The 17,726-nt window shown below is 45.9% G+C and overlaps 1 protein-coding gene across 3 annotated transcripts in view; it reads left to right on the forward strand.

The window, feature by feature from the left end:
* Positions 1-17,726, forward strand: part of SPATA6L (spermatogenesis associated 6 like) — a 49,307-nt gene that overhangs the window by 20,686 nt on the left and 10,895 nt on the right. For all 3 annotated transcript variants that reach the window (XM_075931633.2, XM_089779222.1, XM_089779223.1), the window contains 5 exons: positions 3,397-3,474; positions 5,860-6,132; positions 7,918-8,029; positions 8,335-8,378; positions 16,301-16,500. In XM_075931633.2, coding sequence (XP_075787748.2) covers positions 3,397-3,474; positions 5,860-6,132; positions 7,918-8,029; positions 8,335-8,378; positions 16,301-16,500 — 707 coding nt within the window. The remainder of the gene's footprint in view (positions 1-3,396; positions 3,475-5,859; positions 6,133-7,917; positions 8,030-8,334; positions 8,379-16,300; positions 16,501-17,726) is intronic.

A 17,726-nucleotide genomic window follows, 5' to 3' on the forward strand; every position in this document is an offset into this window, starting at 1 on the left:
GTCCTGAGCCCCCTTCCACACTCAGATCCTCTTGGCCCCACTCCCACTATATGAATTTTGTCATGTGCACCAATATGAAGTGATGTGTCACACGTCACCTCTGTGTCACACATCACCTCCACGTTGGTGCACATAAGAAAATTCATTCTGCTTAGAGGTCGGAAAAATTAGTGGGATCACCGATTGTGAAGGTCAAGACTATAACAGGGTTAAAAAAAACTAGGTAGGTTAATGGAGGCATCAGTGGCTGAGAGCCAGGATGGGCAAGGATGGTGTCCCTAGCTTGTGTTTGCCAGAAGCTGGGATTGGGTGACAGTGGATGTATCCCTTGATGGTTTCCTCTTCTGTTCATTCCCTCTGGGGCACCTGGCACCGGCCACTGTCAGAAGACAGGGCTAGAAGGACATTTCGTCTGACCCAGTATGGCCATTCTTATATTCGTATAGACAAGTGAAGTGCTCCATTAGTGCTGCTTGGTTTTACTGTGACTGAACCGATAAATGTTCCCTGTCAAGCCAATGAAGAATAGTTTGATGGGTCTGGAAAGTCTGCACTTGAGCCAGTCACTTGTCTATATCAAGTCCCAGCATGTGTTTGCTACCTATATGTGCCTGGGCTTGTTTACATCAATTACATTCTTACAAAGACCCATGTTCTCCCACTGTAATGCAAGTGAACAATGGAAACAAAGTTTTCGTCAAGGGCAATATGTCCTGAAGGCAGGTGATCTGGTGGTTAGAATCTCTGTTAAATGTTTCTGCACTCTGTCATTCATTGCAGACTTCATAGTATTTAAATGTAATTTTAGAGGCAACAACTGACATTTTCCTCTCCTTTCCCTCCTCACTGAGTAGCTGGTAAATTAGCTTAGCAGATTGTCAGTTTGTACATTGTCATTATGGCCTGATTTCTGTTTAATCACTAAGCCACTTTGTCGAGTAAAAGCACTGAAGCAATATGAATGTTAATTTCTATAGCCTGGTGAGGCTGCTGGCACCCAAATGTTCAACAGCAGCTTCAAGCAGACAAATTTGATTTTTCTTCATTGCCAGCAACACAGTCCCAGAAGTTCTAGCCCCTTCAAATTTACTACCCTTAAAGAATTCAAAATAGTTTTCAGTTGATAGTTTGTAGTGTCATTCACTAGAGATTGAACCTAAGAACAAAATGTGCCTGAGAGCATCTGGAATCAAGGAAGCCTCTCACAGTGCTCATTTGATCATCTGGTTGTTAATTTTGTTGTTCTGATCCAGCTAAAGTCATTGTAGTTGAGTGAAAAGTCATGACGGTCTGAATGGATTTTGGGAGACATAACATAACTGTTTTGAAACAGACTAGATTTAAAGTCGAATGTCTCCCTTTGGGGCTAAATTGTGCCTCTTGGAGGGTAGAGAGATGTGTGTATGGGGGAGAACTTTTGGAGAAGAGTGGTGAGCTGCAGAACGTGCAACTATTAGGCTGTGGCGACACTACAGAGCTTACAGCAGTGCTGGACTGCTGTTAGGGCAGATGCTGTACGCAGATGGCAGAGAGCTCCCCTGTCAACTGAATTACTCCAATCCCCCGGAGCAGTAGTGCTGTCCACACTGATGGTTGGGTTAGTGTAACTTACGTTGCTATGGGGAATGGCTTATTTACACCCCTGAATAACATAAGTTATACCACAGAGGTCCCTTGTTTACAGTTAGTGCCTGTGCACATGACAGGGCCCCAACCTGCCCTTTTCCTGTGCAGATGCACTTTCTGTAGGGGTGGGCAAATTTTTTGGCCCGAGGACCACACTGGGGCTCAAAATTTGTGTGGAGAGCTGTGTAGATAAGGCTAGGGGAGGCTGTACCACCCCAAACAGCCAAGTGAACCCTGGCCTCCAGCCCCCATCTGACCCCCTATCCTATACTCTTCCCCCATTCCCAAATCCCTGACCATCCCCTAGGGACACCCGCCTCCTATCTAACACCCTCCCCCCCCATGCTTCCTGCCCCTAGGACTCCCCACCTCCCTTCCCTAACTTACCCTGGAATCCTTTCCTTTTCTAACCCTCCCTGCTCACCATCCCCTGACCATTTCCTGGGGACCTCCACCCCCTATCCTACCTCTGCTTCTTGCCTCCTGGCCACCCCCCAGTATCTCCTGGCTCCTATTGAAACCTCCTGCCTCCTGACTGCCCCCAGGAGTCACTGCCCCTATCCAACCCCTCCCCCCATCTCCATTCCCTGGGGACTCCTGCCTCCTATCCAAACCCAACCCCCACACACTCAATTCCCCCTCAGGAGTCCCCATCTCCTATCAATGCCCCTGACTGCCATCCCTTGACTGCTCCACCCAGATCACCGGGGCTGGTGGTACGGTGAGTATGCAGCCTAGGTGTTGGGGGATCTGAGGCTGTGGGAGAGGGTGACAGAATGGGTGGGCAGGGGCTAACTTTCCTGGGCAGGAGCTCAGGGGTAGGATGGAAGGCTCTGGTGGGCCAGATGTGGCTTGTGAGCTATAGTTTGCCCCTCTCTGCTCTAGGGCTTTGAGTCTAGTGCTTTCTAATACCTGCAGACAGGTTATGGCTTCCTGTTCCCTTTCTTGCCATCTCTGCCCAAATGTAGAAGCAGAGCAGGTATAATTTGGTCTTTAGTGTTTCTACAGTTACTGTGTCTTCATAGTTACTGCTTTGAAAGAAATAAGAACTACATTAATTCAATTCCCAAGCTGATTGCAAGTTAATAGATTGTGCCTGTTAATTACAGACTATAATCGTCTTGCTGCAATATTTGTGACCCTTTTACCTGCTTTGAAAGGAAAACTGAAAGACTGATTGAGTTTTCACTGCTGTTTGGCAGGTGTAGTCTGGAGCATGAAGGGCCCATTAAGGAGAGTGGTGTTTAGTAAATACAGCTTTTAAGCAAACAGGAAAGAGCTGTCTACTCTCTCAGATGTCTAGATCTAGATATAGAAAAACGGAATTCTTCTCCCATTTCATCCCAGCTCTAGTTCTTTGAGAATGGGATACTTCTCTGGGGTTGTTAGCATTTTAGGTGTTTTTCTGCATTGTTGGCCTTGACCATCCTCCTTTCCCACTTTGCAAGGATTAGGCCCATAAAGAGAGTCCATTGCCTCCCTCCTCAGTGTCATGTTACCGGAATATGCAACCTAAGAGCACTTTGCTTCTTTTTCCTGCCATATTGCATTGCAAGTTCCTTATGATTTTGGTGTCTGTAGTCGCCCATGGTTTTTAATATTTTTGGTTTTAGTGGTTTCTGCGGCCACTTTTGCTTCTGAAATAATGTGTAAGAAGCTTGAGGAAATGTCACTGAATTAGAGAGAGTTGTTCTTGCTCATCACGGCAACGCTGTAATATCTGCACCAGGGTATTCATGTTAGTGATTTCACTTCTTCATTGTTTTTAAGGGAATTGCACCAAAAATAGAATTTTCCACAAGAACAACCATCACTGAGTTTCCACTTCAGTACAGAAAGCTGTTCTGTGTAAGTATTTTAGTAAAAGGCACAAATATGGCCAGAAACATCAGTGTTTGATCCTATGTGTCACATTGCACCCATCACCTTTACATTTAAGTGCCTCCTACAGTAATAAGAATCACACCAGTTCTGCACTGAAAGGCTTTTTTTAAAAAAAAAATTTCTTCTCTCAGTTCTTCTGCTATAACAAGGAGCTTAATACTTGGTGGTTGTTGTCAGGAGGATGTTGCTGCTTAGTCTGAGAAAGTCCAACACAAGAGAATGGGGCTTGCATTGTTTCCTAAAAGAGGCTAAACAGGCAGATTGTGATCTCTGGTGGGAAGGGGTTCCCTGACCATAGACCTTTACTGAGAATTGTTTGTGTGTGGCTGTGAGTGTTTCATTTTTTGCATGCTGTTGGTTGCTGTTTCTTTTGCTTGTTCCCTACTGCTCCCCCAACATAGCCTCAGTTTTCCCTGGATTGAGCTATAACCAACTAGTCAAGACACAATCTCCAGTGTCATTCATTCTTCTGTACCAGCAGAGTTAGGCTCATTACCAGGTAATTATTCTTTATGGTCCAAATTTTGCAATATTTTTTGAAACAAAGCTCTCAATAAAGTCAAAGAAAGAGGTGTGGTTTTTTTTTCAATTAAGGGTTGCAGAATTTGGCTCATTCAGAATTATTGCTTCTTTGGAGCCACATTCTCAGGTTCTTACTCAAGCAGGTTCTCATTGAAACCATGACCTCAAGATTTTGACTTTAGATCTAGATTCGCATGGGAAACCTCAGACCCGGGGGCTGGATGTGACCCCTGGCTTGCCTGGATTCGGCTCCTGAGGCTCAGGGCTCCTTCCCCCCTAGCACTGGGGAGACTGTGCCTACTGCAGGACTGGAGCACACAAAATCTACTAGCCTGGGCCTCACTAAGCTCTGGGCGTGTGAAGGGGATGTGGGGAGTGTCTTTCTCCTTTTCAGTAAGGGACCACCCCAGTGAGGGTTTTGTTTTTTTGTTTTTTGGCTTCTCATTTGTGTGTGGCCCCCGACTGATTTTTCTGTGGGTCAGCAGCCCCTGACCCAAAAAAGGTTCCCCGCCCCTAGTCTAGATCCTTTGATCTGCTGAATGCTTCTTTATAGATACAGGCAGTCCCCGACTTACGCGGATCCGACTTATGTCGGATCCGCACTTACGAACGGGGTTTTCTCGCCCCGGAGCTCGCAGGCAGCGGTCCCGCCACCTCGACCTCCGGGGCGAGAAAAGCTGCTCCCGGTGCCCCTGGTCTGCTGGGGACCGTCTCCAGCAGACCAGGGACACCGGGAGCAAAGCCGCAGCGGTGGCGGGGTCCCGCGCCTCTGAGGCTTTGCCAGAGCAAAGCCGCAGAGGTGCGGCACCCCGCTGCCGCTTTGCTCCCCGTGTCCCTGGTCTGCTGGGGGGGCGGGGGGCGCAGCTAGTGTGCCCCCCTCCCCCAGCAGACCAGGCTTTTGTTGTGGACCCTGGGGCAGAGCATCTGGGGCGCTGCCGGTTGGTCCCGCAGCGCCGTTCTGGGCACTACTGGACCAACCCGGCAGCACCCCAGCTGCTCTGCCCCAGGCGTCCTGATTCAGCCGCTGCTGGTCAGTTTCAGCAGTGGCTGAATCAGGACGCCTGGGGCAGAGCAGCTGGGGTGCTGCTGGGTTGGTCCAGTAGCGCCGAGGAGCGGCGCTACTGGAGCAACCCAGCAGCACCCCAGCTGCTCTGCCCCAGGCGTCCCCAAGTCAGCCGCTGCTGAAACTACCAGCGCTGACTACAGGAAGCCCGAGGCAGAGTTGCTCTGCCCTGGGCTTCCTGGAATCAGCTGCTGATCAATTTCAGCAGCAGCTGACTTGGGGACGCTTGGGGTTCTTAAGTTGAATCTGTATGTAAGTCAGAACTGGCAGTCAGTTTCAGCAGCGGCTGAATCTGGATGCCAGTTCCGACTTACATACAGATTCAACTTAAGAACAAACCTACAGTCCCTATCTTGTACGTAACCTGGGGACTGCCTGTATACAGTGCTCTTAACTTCAGTTGAATCAGTAGAAGTTGGGACTATAGAGCACCACACAGAGGGCCAACAGCATCTTTCAGGATCAAGCCCTGGATGAGAGATTGTCAAATACATTTAAGATGTATAAAGAAGAGAGGCATGAGTCCCCGCTCCCTGCTTTCAATTATTGACGTTATGTCACTTCTCAGCTCAGAGTCTCAGACACCCCTCCCCCATTTTAATTTGTAGCTACAAAGAGCCAAATTCTGCTCCCAAATGTGTAGGAGCCCCCCGATGACTTGAAACTCTGCTCAGCCGACTGTCTTCTACAGAGAGGTTTGGAAATAGCCTGTACATGTTTCTGCTTGGGTAATCACTTTATGAGCCAATTCATTTATCTGGCAGGGAAGAAACAGAACGAGGATACAAAGATCTGCATCGGTATCACCCAGGCGAAGGAGCATTTCACCAGCACGATGTAAGACTACAAAGAAAAAGGATAATAAGATCTGCAAGAGCCTTGCCAGGTTATTAAGATCCCGCTCTCCATCTCCAAAAGCTACAAAGCACTTGTGTCAGCTCTGCAAAGCAAACCAACATCATCAATCAAGGCTAAGCCTGGGATCTGGTGGGTACAAACTGGAAACAGAAACCAGGCCACCATTTGTTGTTAGACACGTAAGTCTTAAAATTGCCACACTAAGTTAATTTTTTTATTATTGTGACGATATTAGAGTAAATTGGGTGCTCCTGTCATCCTTCCTCATAAAGCTAGAACAAGAGGAGACTTTAAGAAATTAACCAGCAGCAAATCTGAAAATGTAAAAAGAAATGCTTAATTAATCTGTGGAACTCACTGGTATCTCTAGGATTGAGGTCAGTTAGTTAGCAGATTCAGGGAAATATTAGACGTTTGTATGACTAATAAGAGAATCCAAAGTTACATTTAGATGGAATAAAATTATAAATTACATTTAGATCTCATTCTTTAGGACATAAACAAGCCACTGATGAGGTCTTTCCTCTGAATATCTCAAATCACTTTACAAATACTCGCTAATTAAGCATCACCGTGCCCAAGTGAGGTGTATAACACATGCACAAAAATGAAAATGGGGGGACTGAAAAGTGCTCTGTCTCAGTATATTTGTATGTTCAGGTAATGGGCATTGTAGAGAAGCCTAAATTAGATCCTGGTAGAGAGAGACAGATCTATCTATCTATCTATCTATCTATCTATCTATCTATCTATCTATCTATCTATCTATCTATCTATCTATCTATCTCACACCAGCCAATCCATTACATTATCTATATGTCATTTCCTCAATTTGTAGTTTTAATTTATTTTAAATGGTCATTTATAATCGTAAATGTCTATACCCTGTTGCAATCCATGAAGGGGTTATATTTTTGAATCCCCTGTTCACGAACATGAAAGATTTCTTGAGTCCTCATGAAGATGAAAACATTTTTTTAAAACTTTCCTAACCACACTCTTAAAAGAAATGTGAAAGGTCTAGTGCCAGATACACTCTTCCATAACAAGATGGTACTGGTCATTTCCTTATTATAAAAACATCAATAATGTCACAATCCCAGTGTTTTGTAAACAAGGTGGTGTTACTGAAGTGTCTGCACTGTGCTGTGTATATTGTTTCTCCTCTTTTGTATATTATTGTACTTGTGGAAGAAAGAAGGGGAGGCGGGAAGAAACCATTTTTTAAATTATTTTCTTTGTAGACTATAAGCAGCTGCAAATAGGCTCATGTCCAGACCTGGTTTTCACAGAATAAAAATTGAGCTTCATATTATTCCTTCATTTTATGTAGTTTGCAGTGATACTGATTGTTGTCATATGCTGAATATATGAATAGAGACACTGGTTTTATGGCCCATTACAACTACAGGTTGAACCTCTCTAGTCCAGTTTCCTCGGGACCTGACCGGTACCGAACCAGAGAATTTGCCAAACCACAGAAGATCAGTATTGTCTAGCAGCATTACTAACACTTCCGTTGCTTACTGGGCTCTTAAAAAGACATGTAGGGGTAAATTAGAGCTAAATAAGAGCACAGAACACTGAGAGCCAGAACTGGTGGCTATAAACAAATGTTATGGGACCACAGGCAACTTGGCCACGCCCAAGATAAGTGAACATCCGGCTAACTAAAGTCATGCTGGACCACGAATGTTGCCAGACCAGAGAGTGCCAGACTAGAGAGGTTCAGCCTGTATTTGTAACCCACCCTGCTGCCTAACACTCTCCATTGGCCTACTACTGCCGAAGTGTTAAGTGCTCACTTCATTTTAAGTGGTCTCCTACAACATAGGTGAATCTAGCCATCAGTTCTACCTTGTATTTAGCTTGGACCTCTGGTAACCTTCTCCGGACCTGCTGAAGAAGGGTGTGAAGGAAGCTCAAAAGCTTGTCCCTGACCTACGATCTCTCTTTCATTTTAGGTAGATAGTTGTAACCCATTTGGTGAAAAAGCTTCAACACAATTACCTCACCGAAATCCCAAACAAAATACGATCTCAGCAAGGAATTCTCTTGACTTTCAATTGAAACAAGGTACTTACAATATTTTAATCAACTATATATTTGAGAGAGTTTTTCTGTCTGCCCATCCGTCCGTCCGTCTGTCTGTTCAAGAACTCCTCCTAAAAGGTAATTGCTAGGATCACCAAATTCAGTATGCAGCTTCCTTTTATCATCACTTAAAGCAATGAAAGTGTTTGGCTGTGCCAGGAAAATGAGGCAGTCCTCTTTTGATTACTTTTTGAGTTCAATGCTAATATGGTGATGAACAAAGAAAGTAGTAATGTAAGAGTAAATACTAATAATCAGCTGTTGAAATATCTTTTTTTTTCTTTTAGCTTTATCTTTTGATAGCTCTGAAGCATCAATTGCCCCAGTTCAGGTAATGTAAAAAACAACAATTGTAAAATTACGTCTCTTCTGTTAGCAGTATAATCAATATATTTTAAAAAGAGAATTCAATGAAGGGAGTTGATGGCTTTTGGAATAGTAAAGCTCATCTGGTTATCTGTAATGGGAAATTATGAGGCAACGCTTGCTCTAGTTATGGGGAAATTAAAAAAATCACAGATTTTTTGTTGAGAACACAATGTCAAAAAGTTGTAGGTCACATTGTTTTCAGCAAAAATCCTTCATGTTTCCCTGAAAATAGCTTGAAACCACTTAAAACGCAGGCCAGTTATCCATACTTCATTACATTGGGTATTTATGGAGTCAAATTTGTAAAACTCCTTAGAGGAATCTAGCTCACCAGAGATCTGGCCTTGGTGACAAAGACCTATGACTCTAGATGCTACATCTGTGACAAATCTACATGGAAATCTATTATAATAGAAATCATGGCCTAAACAAACATACAGTTTTAGTAATGGAATATGGAGCCATTTACCCTGAAGTCATCGTTCCATTCTACCTCAGAGTGGTATTAACAAGAAATCATTACTATCTGACAGCTGTTTGGTAAGCTAATGCACATCTATGTGCAATTAGTTAATAGCTTCAGTTTGGATTGGTATTCACATAAAAGAAACTCGACTGACACATTGATTGGTATCCACAGCAACTTTTGCAGGAAAGCCAAGAAATAAATAAATCTAAAGACTGAACCATCTTACGTCTTCTACATGGTCACTTGTAAGTCTGAATTGATGCACATCTGTAGACTAGCGTAGGAAGTTTCGCATTACTGTTCTGATGTCCAGAAATCTCCATCTCCAGTACTTTCAATTTCCCACCTTTCAATTTAGTAAATTCACTTTGAAATATTTAAATCCTACCAATGTGCCAAAATCTAAGAGGACAACAGAGGGAAAAAGGTTGCCCATTTTCCATTCCTATTCAATCATTGGCTACGGTAGCAGATGTTTTAGTGCCAGTTGTGCTTATATATTTGTTCTGATTTTGACATTAGTTCACAGTCATACCAAATCCTGTCACACAGACCATTGAACAGCCAACAGATGATCTTGACACCTGTCAGTCACCACCAAAGTTAGCCAGATTAATGTAGAGGTAGAAATTTCCATATCCTTACCAGTTCGGGTATGTCTACACTACAACGTTAATTCGAGGTAACTTACTTCAAAATAGTTAATTCGAATTAAGCTAATTCGAATTAACACATCTACACAGAAAATGCATTTCGAAATAGCATTCTGCTATTTCGAAATAGCGCGTCCACACTGAGTGGACTCTGAATCGGAGTTAAGGCTGGCTGGAACCAGAGTCGGCAGGGCACCAGGTCAGGACCTCCTGTGTGGGGCTGCTGCCTGCAGCTATCTGAGGTCCATGCTTAAAGGGACCCTACCTCCCCATCCCGGACAGCCAGTTCTCTGGTGTCTCTGCTTGCTTGTCTACCTCGATGAGGGACAGCAAAGCATTTGTGTCTCAGAGTGCTCTGGTTGCCGTCACTCGGGACACCCTACCACTCTGCAACATGGAGACAGAGCTGCCCCTGGGCACTCTGGTGCGTCTTGTGGACGCGTTGCCATCAGCCTGACTGCACTTTCTGCAGGCTGCCATCCGGGAGGTCTATCAGGGGGCTGTCAGTATCCAGGGGGCCCTGTGGGAGAGCTTCCGCCCCGAGGAGCACTAACAGTCTCCGTGGGGGCTTGTGCCTCATTCCTCCCTCACGATCTTCCACTTACCCCTCCCTAGCCCCCCTTCCTAATGTCAAATAAAATACATGTATTTTCAAAAATATAAACTCTCTTTATTTAACACAACTGGGGGGGGGGGGATGAACCTCTGGGGAGACTGGAGAAAGGGGGTGGGAGAGGGGAGGGGGAAAACTGGAAGAGGGAAGCAAGGGGAAGAAGGGGAGGGGAAGCTCAGGGCTCAGGGATGGGGGGTCTCACCGGACCACATGTCTCGCAGCACAGCAGGCGCGAGGGCCTCGGCGTCCCCGGGGGAGTGGGGAGGAGGTTGTGGAGGTTGAGGTGGGGGGTTTGAAGATTGAGGGGGAGGGTGTGGAGGCGGGAGGGGGAGAAAGAGTGGGAGGAGGAATGGTAGCTGGGGGCAGCGGCACGAGGCAGCACACTCTGCACCAGAGTCTGCAGATGGGCACAGATGGCACGACCCTAGGCAAGCAACTCCTGCCGGAACTCCCGTTCTTCCTGCGCCTGCTGCTCCATAGAATCATAGGACTGGAAGGGACCTCGAGAGGTCATCGAGTCCAGCCCCCCGCCCTCAAGGCAGGACCAAGCTCCGTCTACACCATCCCTGACAGATGTCTATCTAACCTGTTCTTAAATATCTCCAGAGAGGGAGATTCCACCACCTCCCTTGGCAATTTATTCCAATATTTGACCACCCTGACAGTTAGGAATTTTTTCCTAATGTCCAATCTAAACCTCCCCTGCTGCATTTTAAGCCCATTACTCCTTGTCCTGTCCTCAGAAACCAAGAGGAACAAATTTTCTCCTTCCTCCTTGTGACACCCTTTTAGATATTTGAAAACCGCTATCATGTCCCCCCTTAATCTTCTTTTTTCCAAACTAAACAAGCCCAGTTCATGAAGCCTGGCTTCATAGGTCATGTTCTCTAGACCTTTAATCATTCTTGTCGCTCTTCTCTGTACCCTTTCCAATTTCTCCACATCTTTCTTGAAATGTGGCGCCCAGAAATGGACACAGTACTCCAGCTGAGGCCTAACTAGCGCAGAGTAGAGCGGCAGAATGACTTCACGAGTTTTGCTTACAACACACCTGTTGATACAACCTAGAATCATATTTGCTTTTTTTGCAGCAGCATCACACTGTTGACTCATATTCAACTTGTGGTCCACTATGACCCCTAGATCTCTTTCCGCCATGCTCCTTCCTAGACAGTCGCTTCCCATCTTGTATGTATAGAACTGATTGTTCCTTCCTAAGTGGAGCACTTTGCATTTCTCTTTATTAAACTTCATCCTGTTTACCTCTGACCATTTCTCTAACTTGCTAAGGTCATTTTGAATTATGTCCCTATCCTCCAAAGAAGTTGCAACCTCACCCAGTTTGGTATCATCTGCAAACTTAATAAGCGTACTCTCTATCCCAATATCTACATCATTGATGAAGATATTGAACAGTACGGGTCCCAAAACAGACCCTTGCGGAACTCCACTTGTTATCCCTTTCCAGCAGGATTTAGCACCGTTAACAACAACTCTCTGACTACGGTTATCCAGCCAATTATGCACCCACCTTATCGTGGCCCTATCTAAGTTATATTTGCCTAGTTTATCAGTAAGAATATCATGCGGGACCGTATCAAATGCCTTACTACATGGTCCAGTGGGTCCATGATGTGGGTCTGGGCTTGCAGGGCCCCCAGGTGCTGCTCGTGGTACCCCTGCAGTGTTGCAGTGGTCCTGCGGAGCCTTTGGGTGTGGGAGCATGTCTTGGGCGGGAGAGTGCACCCTGCACGTGCAGCTGGTGTGTCTGTGGAGAAAGAAGAGAAGTGGCCAGTTCTCCCTGGCGGGACAGTGGGTGAAGCCCAGCCCCCTCTGCGAGGTGAGGACGACCGTGCCCTGCATTGTCAGAGCCATTGGGCTTGCACAAAGGCCATGTTTGGAATGTCCGGCTATCCCTGGGAGTGGGAGGTGCCCCGAGACCGCACCCATGCCCCTGTCCCATGTATAGTGCGGCTGAGGTGGAGGGAGATGTACCCTGCCTCTGTGAAGAGGGGGCGTGTGAAGGGAGGGCGTCCTGCTGTGTCCCGCCCTGGGGTCAGGAGCGTGTCAGGTCTCTTCACACATGCGTGTGTCTATCAGGCCACGGCCCCTGGGTGTCACGCAGCTGGAGCCACCTGCCCAAGGGTGTCATGGCACGTGCTTTCACATGCACAGGTTGCTGCATGATGTGTGGTAGGCAAGGCCCACACGCGGTCCCTGGTCTCCCTCCCTGCCCTGCCCCCCGGGTAGGGGACGGTGATGGCAGGGGCGGATATAGGGCAGGGCGAACGGGGCGGCCGCCCCGGGCCCCGCGCTTCAGAAAGCCCCGCGCATGCGCCATGGCGCCGCTGCGCATGCGCATGGCGTCACTGTGCATGCGCTGTGGCAAAGGGGAGGGCCCCGCGGAATTATGCTGCCCAGGGTCCCGCAAAACGGTCATCTGCCCCTGGGTGATGGCACTTACCTGGTGTGGCCTCCCCGGATGACCCTACTGACTCTGGTGCTGGGACAGCTTGGGGGTCCTGCCGGCGTGGCACCCTTCACGATGGCCCCTCTGCCGCGCCCAGGTCAGGGCCCTCCAATCCCGGCTCGCTGCCCCCCGGAGTGGCGCGGACCGTCCGGCCCCCCAGGATGCAGTCAAGGGCGGGGAAGTAGGGGCAGGTGTCAGCCCTTGCTGCAGCGCCGCCCCTGGTGGCCCTGGTGTACGCCTGCCGCAGCTCCTTTACTTTGAGGCGCACCTGCTTCTGGGTATGCCTGTGGCCCTTTCTGGCCATGCTTGCCGCTATGCAGCCATAGACGACCGCGTTCCTCTGCCTAGTGCGGAGATCATGGACATTGGGGGCCTCCCCCAAATCTCAAGGAGGTCCATGATCTCCGCACTAGTCCATGAGGGTGCGCGCCGTCTACGACCCCTGGCTGGCCTCTGGGTGCTGGGGGACTGGGCGGAGGATGGCTGGCTGCCACTGGATGGCATTGTGTGGCCACTGGGTGAGGGGCTGCGGCTGCTGGCAGGCCTGGCTCTGGCACATGGTGTGTGGCCAGACTCTACCCCTTTAAGGGCTCCTTAGGGAGAGGAGAAGAGTTTTCCTGGTTTGGCCCAGAGTGGCCACCAGGGGAAACTGGGAAGGGCTGGAGGCCAGCTATTTGATTTAAGTGTCTACACAGCACTTGTTTCGAATTAGCTATTTCGAATTTGGCGTTACTCCTCGTAGAACAAGGTTTACTAAATTTGAATTAAGCACTCCGCTATTTCGAATTACATTTGAAATAGCAGTTTGCATGTATAGACGCTATTGAAGTTAATTTGAAATAACTGCTATTTCGAATTAACTTTGCAGTGTAGACATACCCTTCTAGATTAGGAGTCAAAAAGGGCCCCCAGTGTTCACTTTTTACTCTTCTCTAAATAAAATGGCTCTTGAAAAATTATATATGATATGAATAAAGTGTAGATTTCAAAAAATATCTATGGATTTCTGTCAAGGAAATCACAGCAAATTTTCAAAACCTGTCCTACTACCACTGTTAATGAATCCTGGTTATTTTTCTCCCTAAGTACCAACCTTCTCACTCATGATATATAACTTCTTAGATCAAAGAATCGGTCATCACCACCTTGCTCCCTTGTAGATAGTGATACAGCTGAATGTTAAGATTCTGCAAAATTCCTAACCCACTGTTCTTATAGAATAATTGATAGAGAATATGATTGGAAGGGAATATCATCAAAGGATAATGATCTGCTGCTATTGCATGAATATTGAAGCACAGGTGAATCACTTATTTCCAGAAAAGGAGATGCAGATCCTATGACGTTGTTCTGTAATAAGGACTTTATTTCTCTTGTCCCAAGTGGCTGATGTAAATGTAATTATTTTAGCTATTGGATAATTATGCCACAGATCATTGTACTGGTGTACTGCACTCTTATTCTCTCGCTGTGTTCTGGCTAACTTAGAGATTTTGCCTCTTGTACTAAGAGGAGAGAGGGTTGAGGAGGCGTCCCGGGGATTAGTTGTATGTGTCCTTCATTTCTGGAGACATTGCTTTAAATCCTGCTTTAGATTACTAGTGAAAATGAGTTTGCTGTTTGCACCTTGGTTCCCAAATGCCCATGAAACAAAAATACCAGCCTGTCTTACCCAATCAGAAGTGTTGACTAAAAAAAAGAGAGGTATGGGGTAAAAACAGATGTTGATACTTTGGACTGAGATGCCTTATGAAAAGTTGCTCCTGGCTTAATCAAGATAGTGCTGTCAGTGTTAGTCCCTGGCACTCTCGTCCACCCATGGAATAAAAAAGACTGTGATCAGAGACTAGCTTATCCAACAGCACTTATGACCGGATGTCAGCACGCAGGCCCATGTGCAGAGGAGCGAAGCAACTGAGCTGACTCGCCCTGATAGGTAGGCTAGGAAGAGCTCATTAGCTTGACCTCATGAATGTAAAAGGTTGAGAGTTCCCTGAGCCAAAGAGAGAGTCACATGAGTTGACCAGAGCTATTAGGGAGGATCTTGAGACTCAGGGGCTGCTCAGGAAAAGCTCTGACTAAGATTTGTCTCAGCCCTTGCATTAGTTGAGAATAAATGCAAACGCCAGCAATGGGGTAAGTCTGGACCAAATTCTGTTTTGCTGCATTACTAGTGGAGCGAAAATCTTGCCCTTTTATAGTGCCCCTCAGTCTTTCTCCATAGCAGAATATCTGATGAGTGAGCACATTGACATGTGTTACGCTGTTGCCACACTGAGGCTACATCTACACTTCAGGCTTTTTGCGCAAGAACTGTTTTGTGCAAAAGTTCTTGCCCAAGAGCGCGTCCACACTGCCATGTGCTTTTGCACAAGAGATGTGTTTTTATGCAAGAGCGTCCATGGTGGTGTGATTGCTCTCTTGCGCAAGAAAGCTCTAACGGCCATTTTAGCCATTGGGGTTTCTTGCGCAAGAAACCCCTGTTGCCTGGCTACACTGCCTTATTGCGCAAGAGCTCTTGCGCAAGATGGCTTATTCCTTGTGGGGAGAGGAATAACGCTTGCGCAAGAAGCCCTCTTTTCTGATGCTTTACTGTAAATTTACTTGTGCAAGAACACACGTGCAGTGTAGACGCTCTGCAAGTTTTTGTGCAAGAATGGCTGTTCTTGCGCAAAAAGCCTGCAGTGTAGACGTAGCCTGTTTGGAGGATAAATGGGAAAGTGTCTTACAAGTACATTCTTGCGGCAAACAATCAGATGAGATATTTGGGGCTCTTCTAGAGAAAGCGTGCCAAATTCTGCTCTCTTTACTACCCAGCAATGCCCTTAACTCAATCAAGGTGGGTTGGGTGGATATAAGTGGGACAGAATCTGACATGCCACACTGCAACAGGTTTGGATTCCACACAATTTCTTTTGGGTTCTAGCCAGAGAACTGAATAGCAATATCCAGAGTCAGACTGCTTCAGGGACTGAGAGAATTGAGTTGTTTGCTTGGAGTGAAATAGTTGCAGAAGGTCTGGCCTTGTGTTTAATTATAAGCTTCATACACGGACCTCTTTGTTGTCCTATCACAAGCACCTTGAAGTTGATATTCCAAAAAGCTCCTAACTGGCAAACTTCCAACTGGCAGGTGCAGGTTTTTTATGGGTATTTTCACTGCCCTTCTTTGTGTTGTTTTTCTGCTTAATCCCTTGCAACACCAAAAGTCAACTTTGCCAGAAGGAGTTGTATTCTTATACAGCACAATTTAGATTTAGAGCATGACAGTAGAAACAGCATGCTTATCTGTTCCTAGTTTATATTACACTTTCACAAATACACTTGCTGAAATATTGACTTGTATGAGCTTTTGTGGACGAATTATGATTAGCTGTCCATCAGTGTGTTAGATTCTGATTATTATTATTAGCTGTGAAACACATTTTCTAAGAGCTTCTGTTTGATCCAGATTTTCAAAGTGTTCCCATTTACCTGCCTGGAGCTGGGGTTTGTTCATACACACAACGGTGCTTTAACAGATATGAGTTTTCAATGTCAGTCTTCCCCACTCTCTTCATTGCCACCAAATACTGCAGATTGTCACTGTTTCCTCCCTTCCTCTCTCTCTCTCTCTTTCTCCTGTTCTCCTCCTCCCTGTGTCCTTTCTCGCTAAAGAAAAATGTTTCCTTGCTCCACAGGTTACCAGGGAACCAGAGGAACAGACCACATCTGACCATGATTCATCATCTCTTGAAACGGATGAACTAGTACAGTACAATAACTTGTTCAGTTCTCCCACTCAGGGGGATTTAACTTTTCACCGCACCGCATCATTTGCCACCTCCCCATGTTACAGATCACCTAGTCCTGTTCGGAGTCACTCTTCTTTGCAGCACAGGTTATTAATGCTGAATAAAAATCTATAACTTGAGTGACATGGTGCTGTAAGTAGGAGCAGTGATGTTGAATGACCAAAAACATTCACATTCAAGCAACTCTCAGATATGTTTCTATGGATCATTTTGACAGTACTCACAGAGTGAATACTGAAAGCTACAGAGCTGTGAGGACATATATGGGAACATAGGAATAGCAATACACCAGGAAACCAGTGGTTCTTCTAGTCCAGTACTATACCCTGTCTTTGACAGTGGCTAATACCTGATGCTTGAGAAAAAGGTACAAGAAACTCTGTTCTAACAATTGGGGGAAAATACATTAACAGAAGTTTCTTGGTATCCTCAGTCAATTAATGGTTAATGGCATATGCTTGGGAATGTGAGGTTTATATACTGTAAACGCCTCTTAGTCATACCTGATGTAACTGAATGTTCTTATTAGCCATACAAATATGCTCTTGGCCCCAATAATATCTTGTAGCAATTAGTTGCACACACAACGGGCGCATTGTGTGAAAAACAGACAATGAATGTATTCCCTCTCATCAGCTTTAAATTTGTTGCCTTTAAGCTTCCCTGACTGTCCACCTTGTTTTTATACTGTGAGAAAGAGTAGCAGAGTTTATCTACTCTGTATCATTCATTAGTTTTTATACCTCTATCATGTCCCAAGATACTTGACTTTTAAAACTGAAGAGTCCCAGTGTTTTCAGTCTTCCTTTAATGTATCTATCTATAACTAGAGCCTGAGTCTTACTTTCACCTGTCAGTAACAAGTGAAGGCTGATATTGCTGAAGTCAGTCTGCCTGTCACCCTGAAATATGTTCAGGGTTGTTGATTGTCTTGGCTGAGTGGGGAAATTAGTTGCCAAAAGTACGAGAAGAATAATTTCTCTGGTGTCCATTGTTCCTGCATTGCAGAAAGTGCAGGGGAGAGGTTAGAACAGTTTGTTGGCAACCACATGTTGCCTAGGGAGAGGCTGCCACCAGGGTCAGTATGTTTTGCAGAAGAAATGGAAAAAGCTCTACACATTGGAGAGCATGTGGGAGACTTAAGAGAATGGGGAAAATGGTATATATTATTGTTTGTTTATTTGTATAGAGCCAGAAGCCTAGTGTGCTAAGTGCTGTGCAAAGATAGAATAAGAAGACAGTCCCTAACCCAAGGTCTTAAAATCTAAGGAACAGTTGTGTCTCGGCTTGGTTTCTCAGAACATTAACTACC

Source organism: Pelodiscus sinensis, chromosome 6 (assembly GCF_052426305.1).
Source record: "Pelodiscus sinensis isolate ZL-2025 chromosome 6, ASM5242630v1, whole genome shotgun sequence".
Classification (NCBI taxonomy): domain Eukaryota; kingdom Metazoa; phylum Chordata; order Testudines; family Trionychidae; genus Pelodiscus; species Pelodiscus sinensis.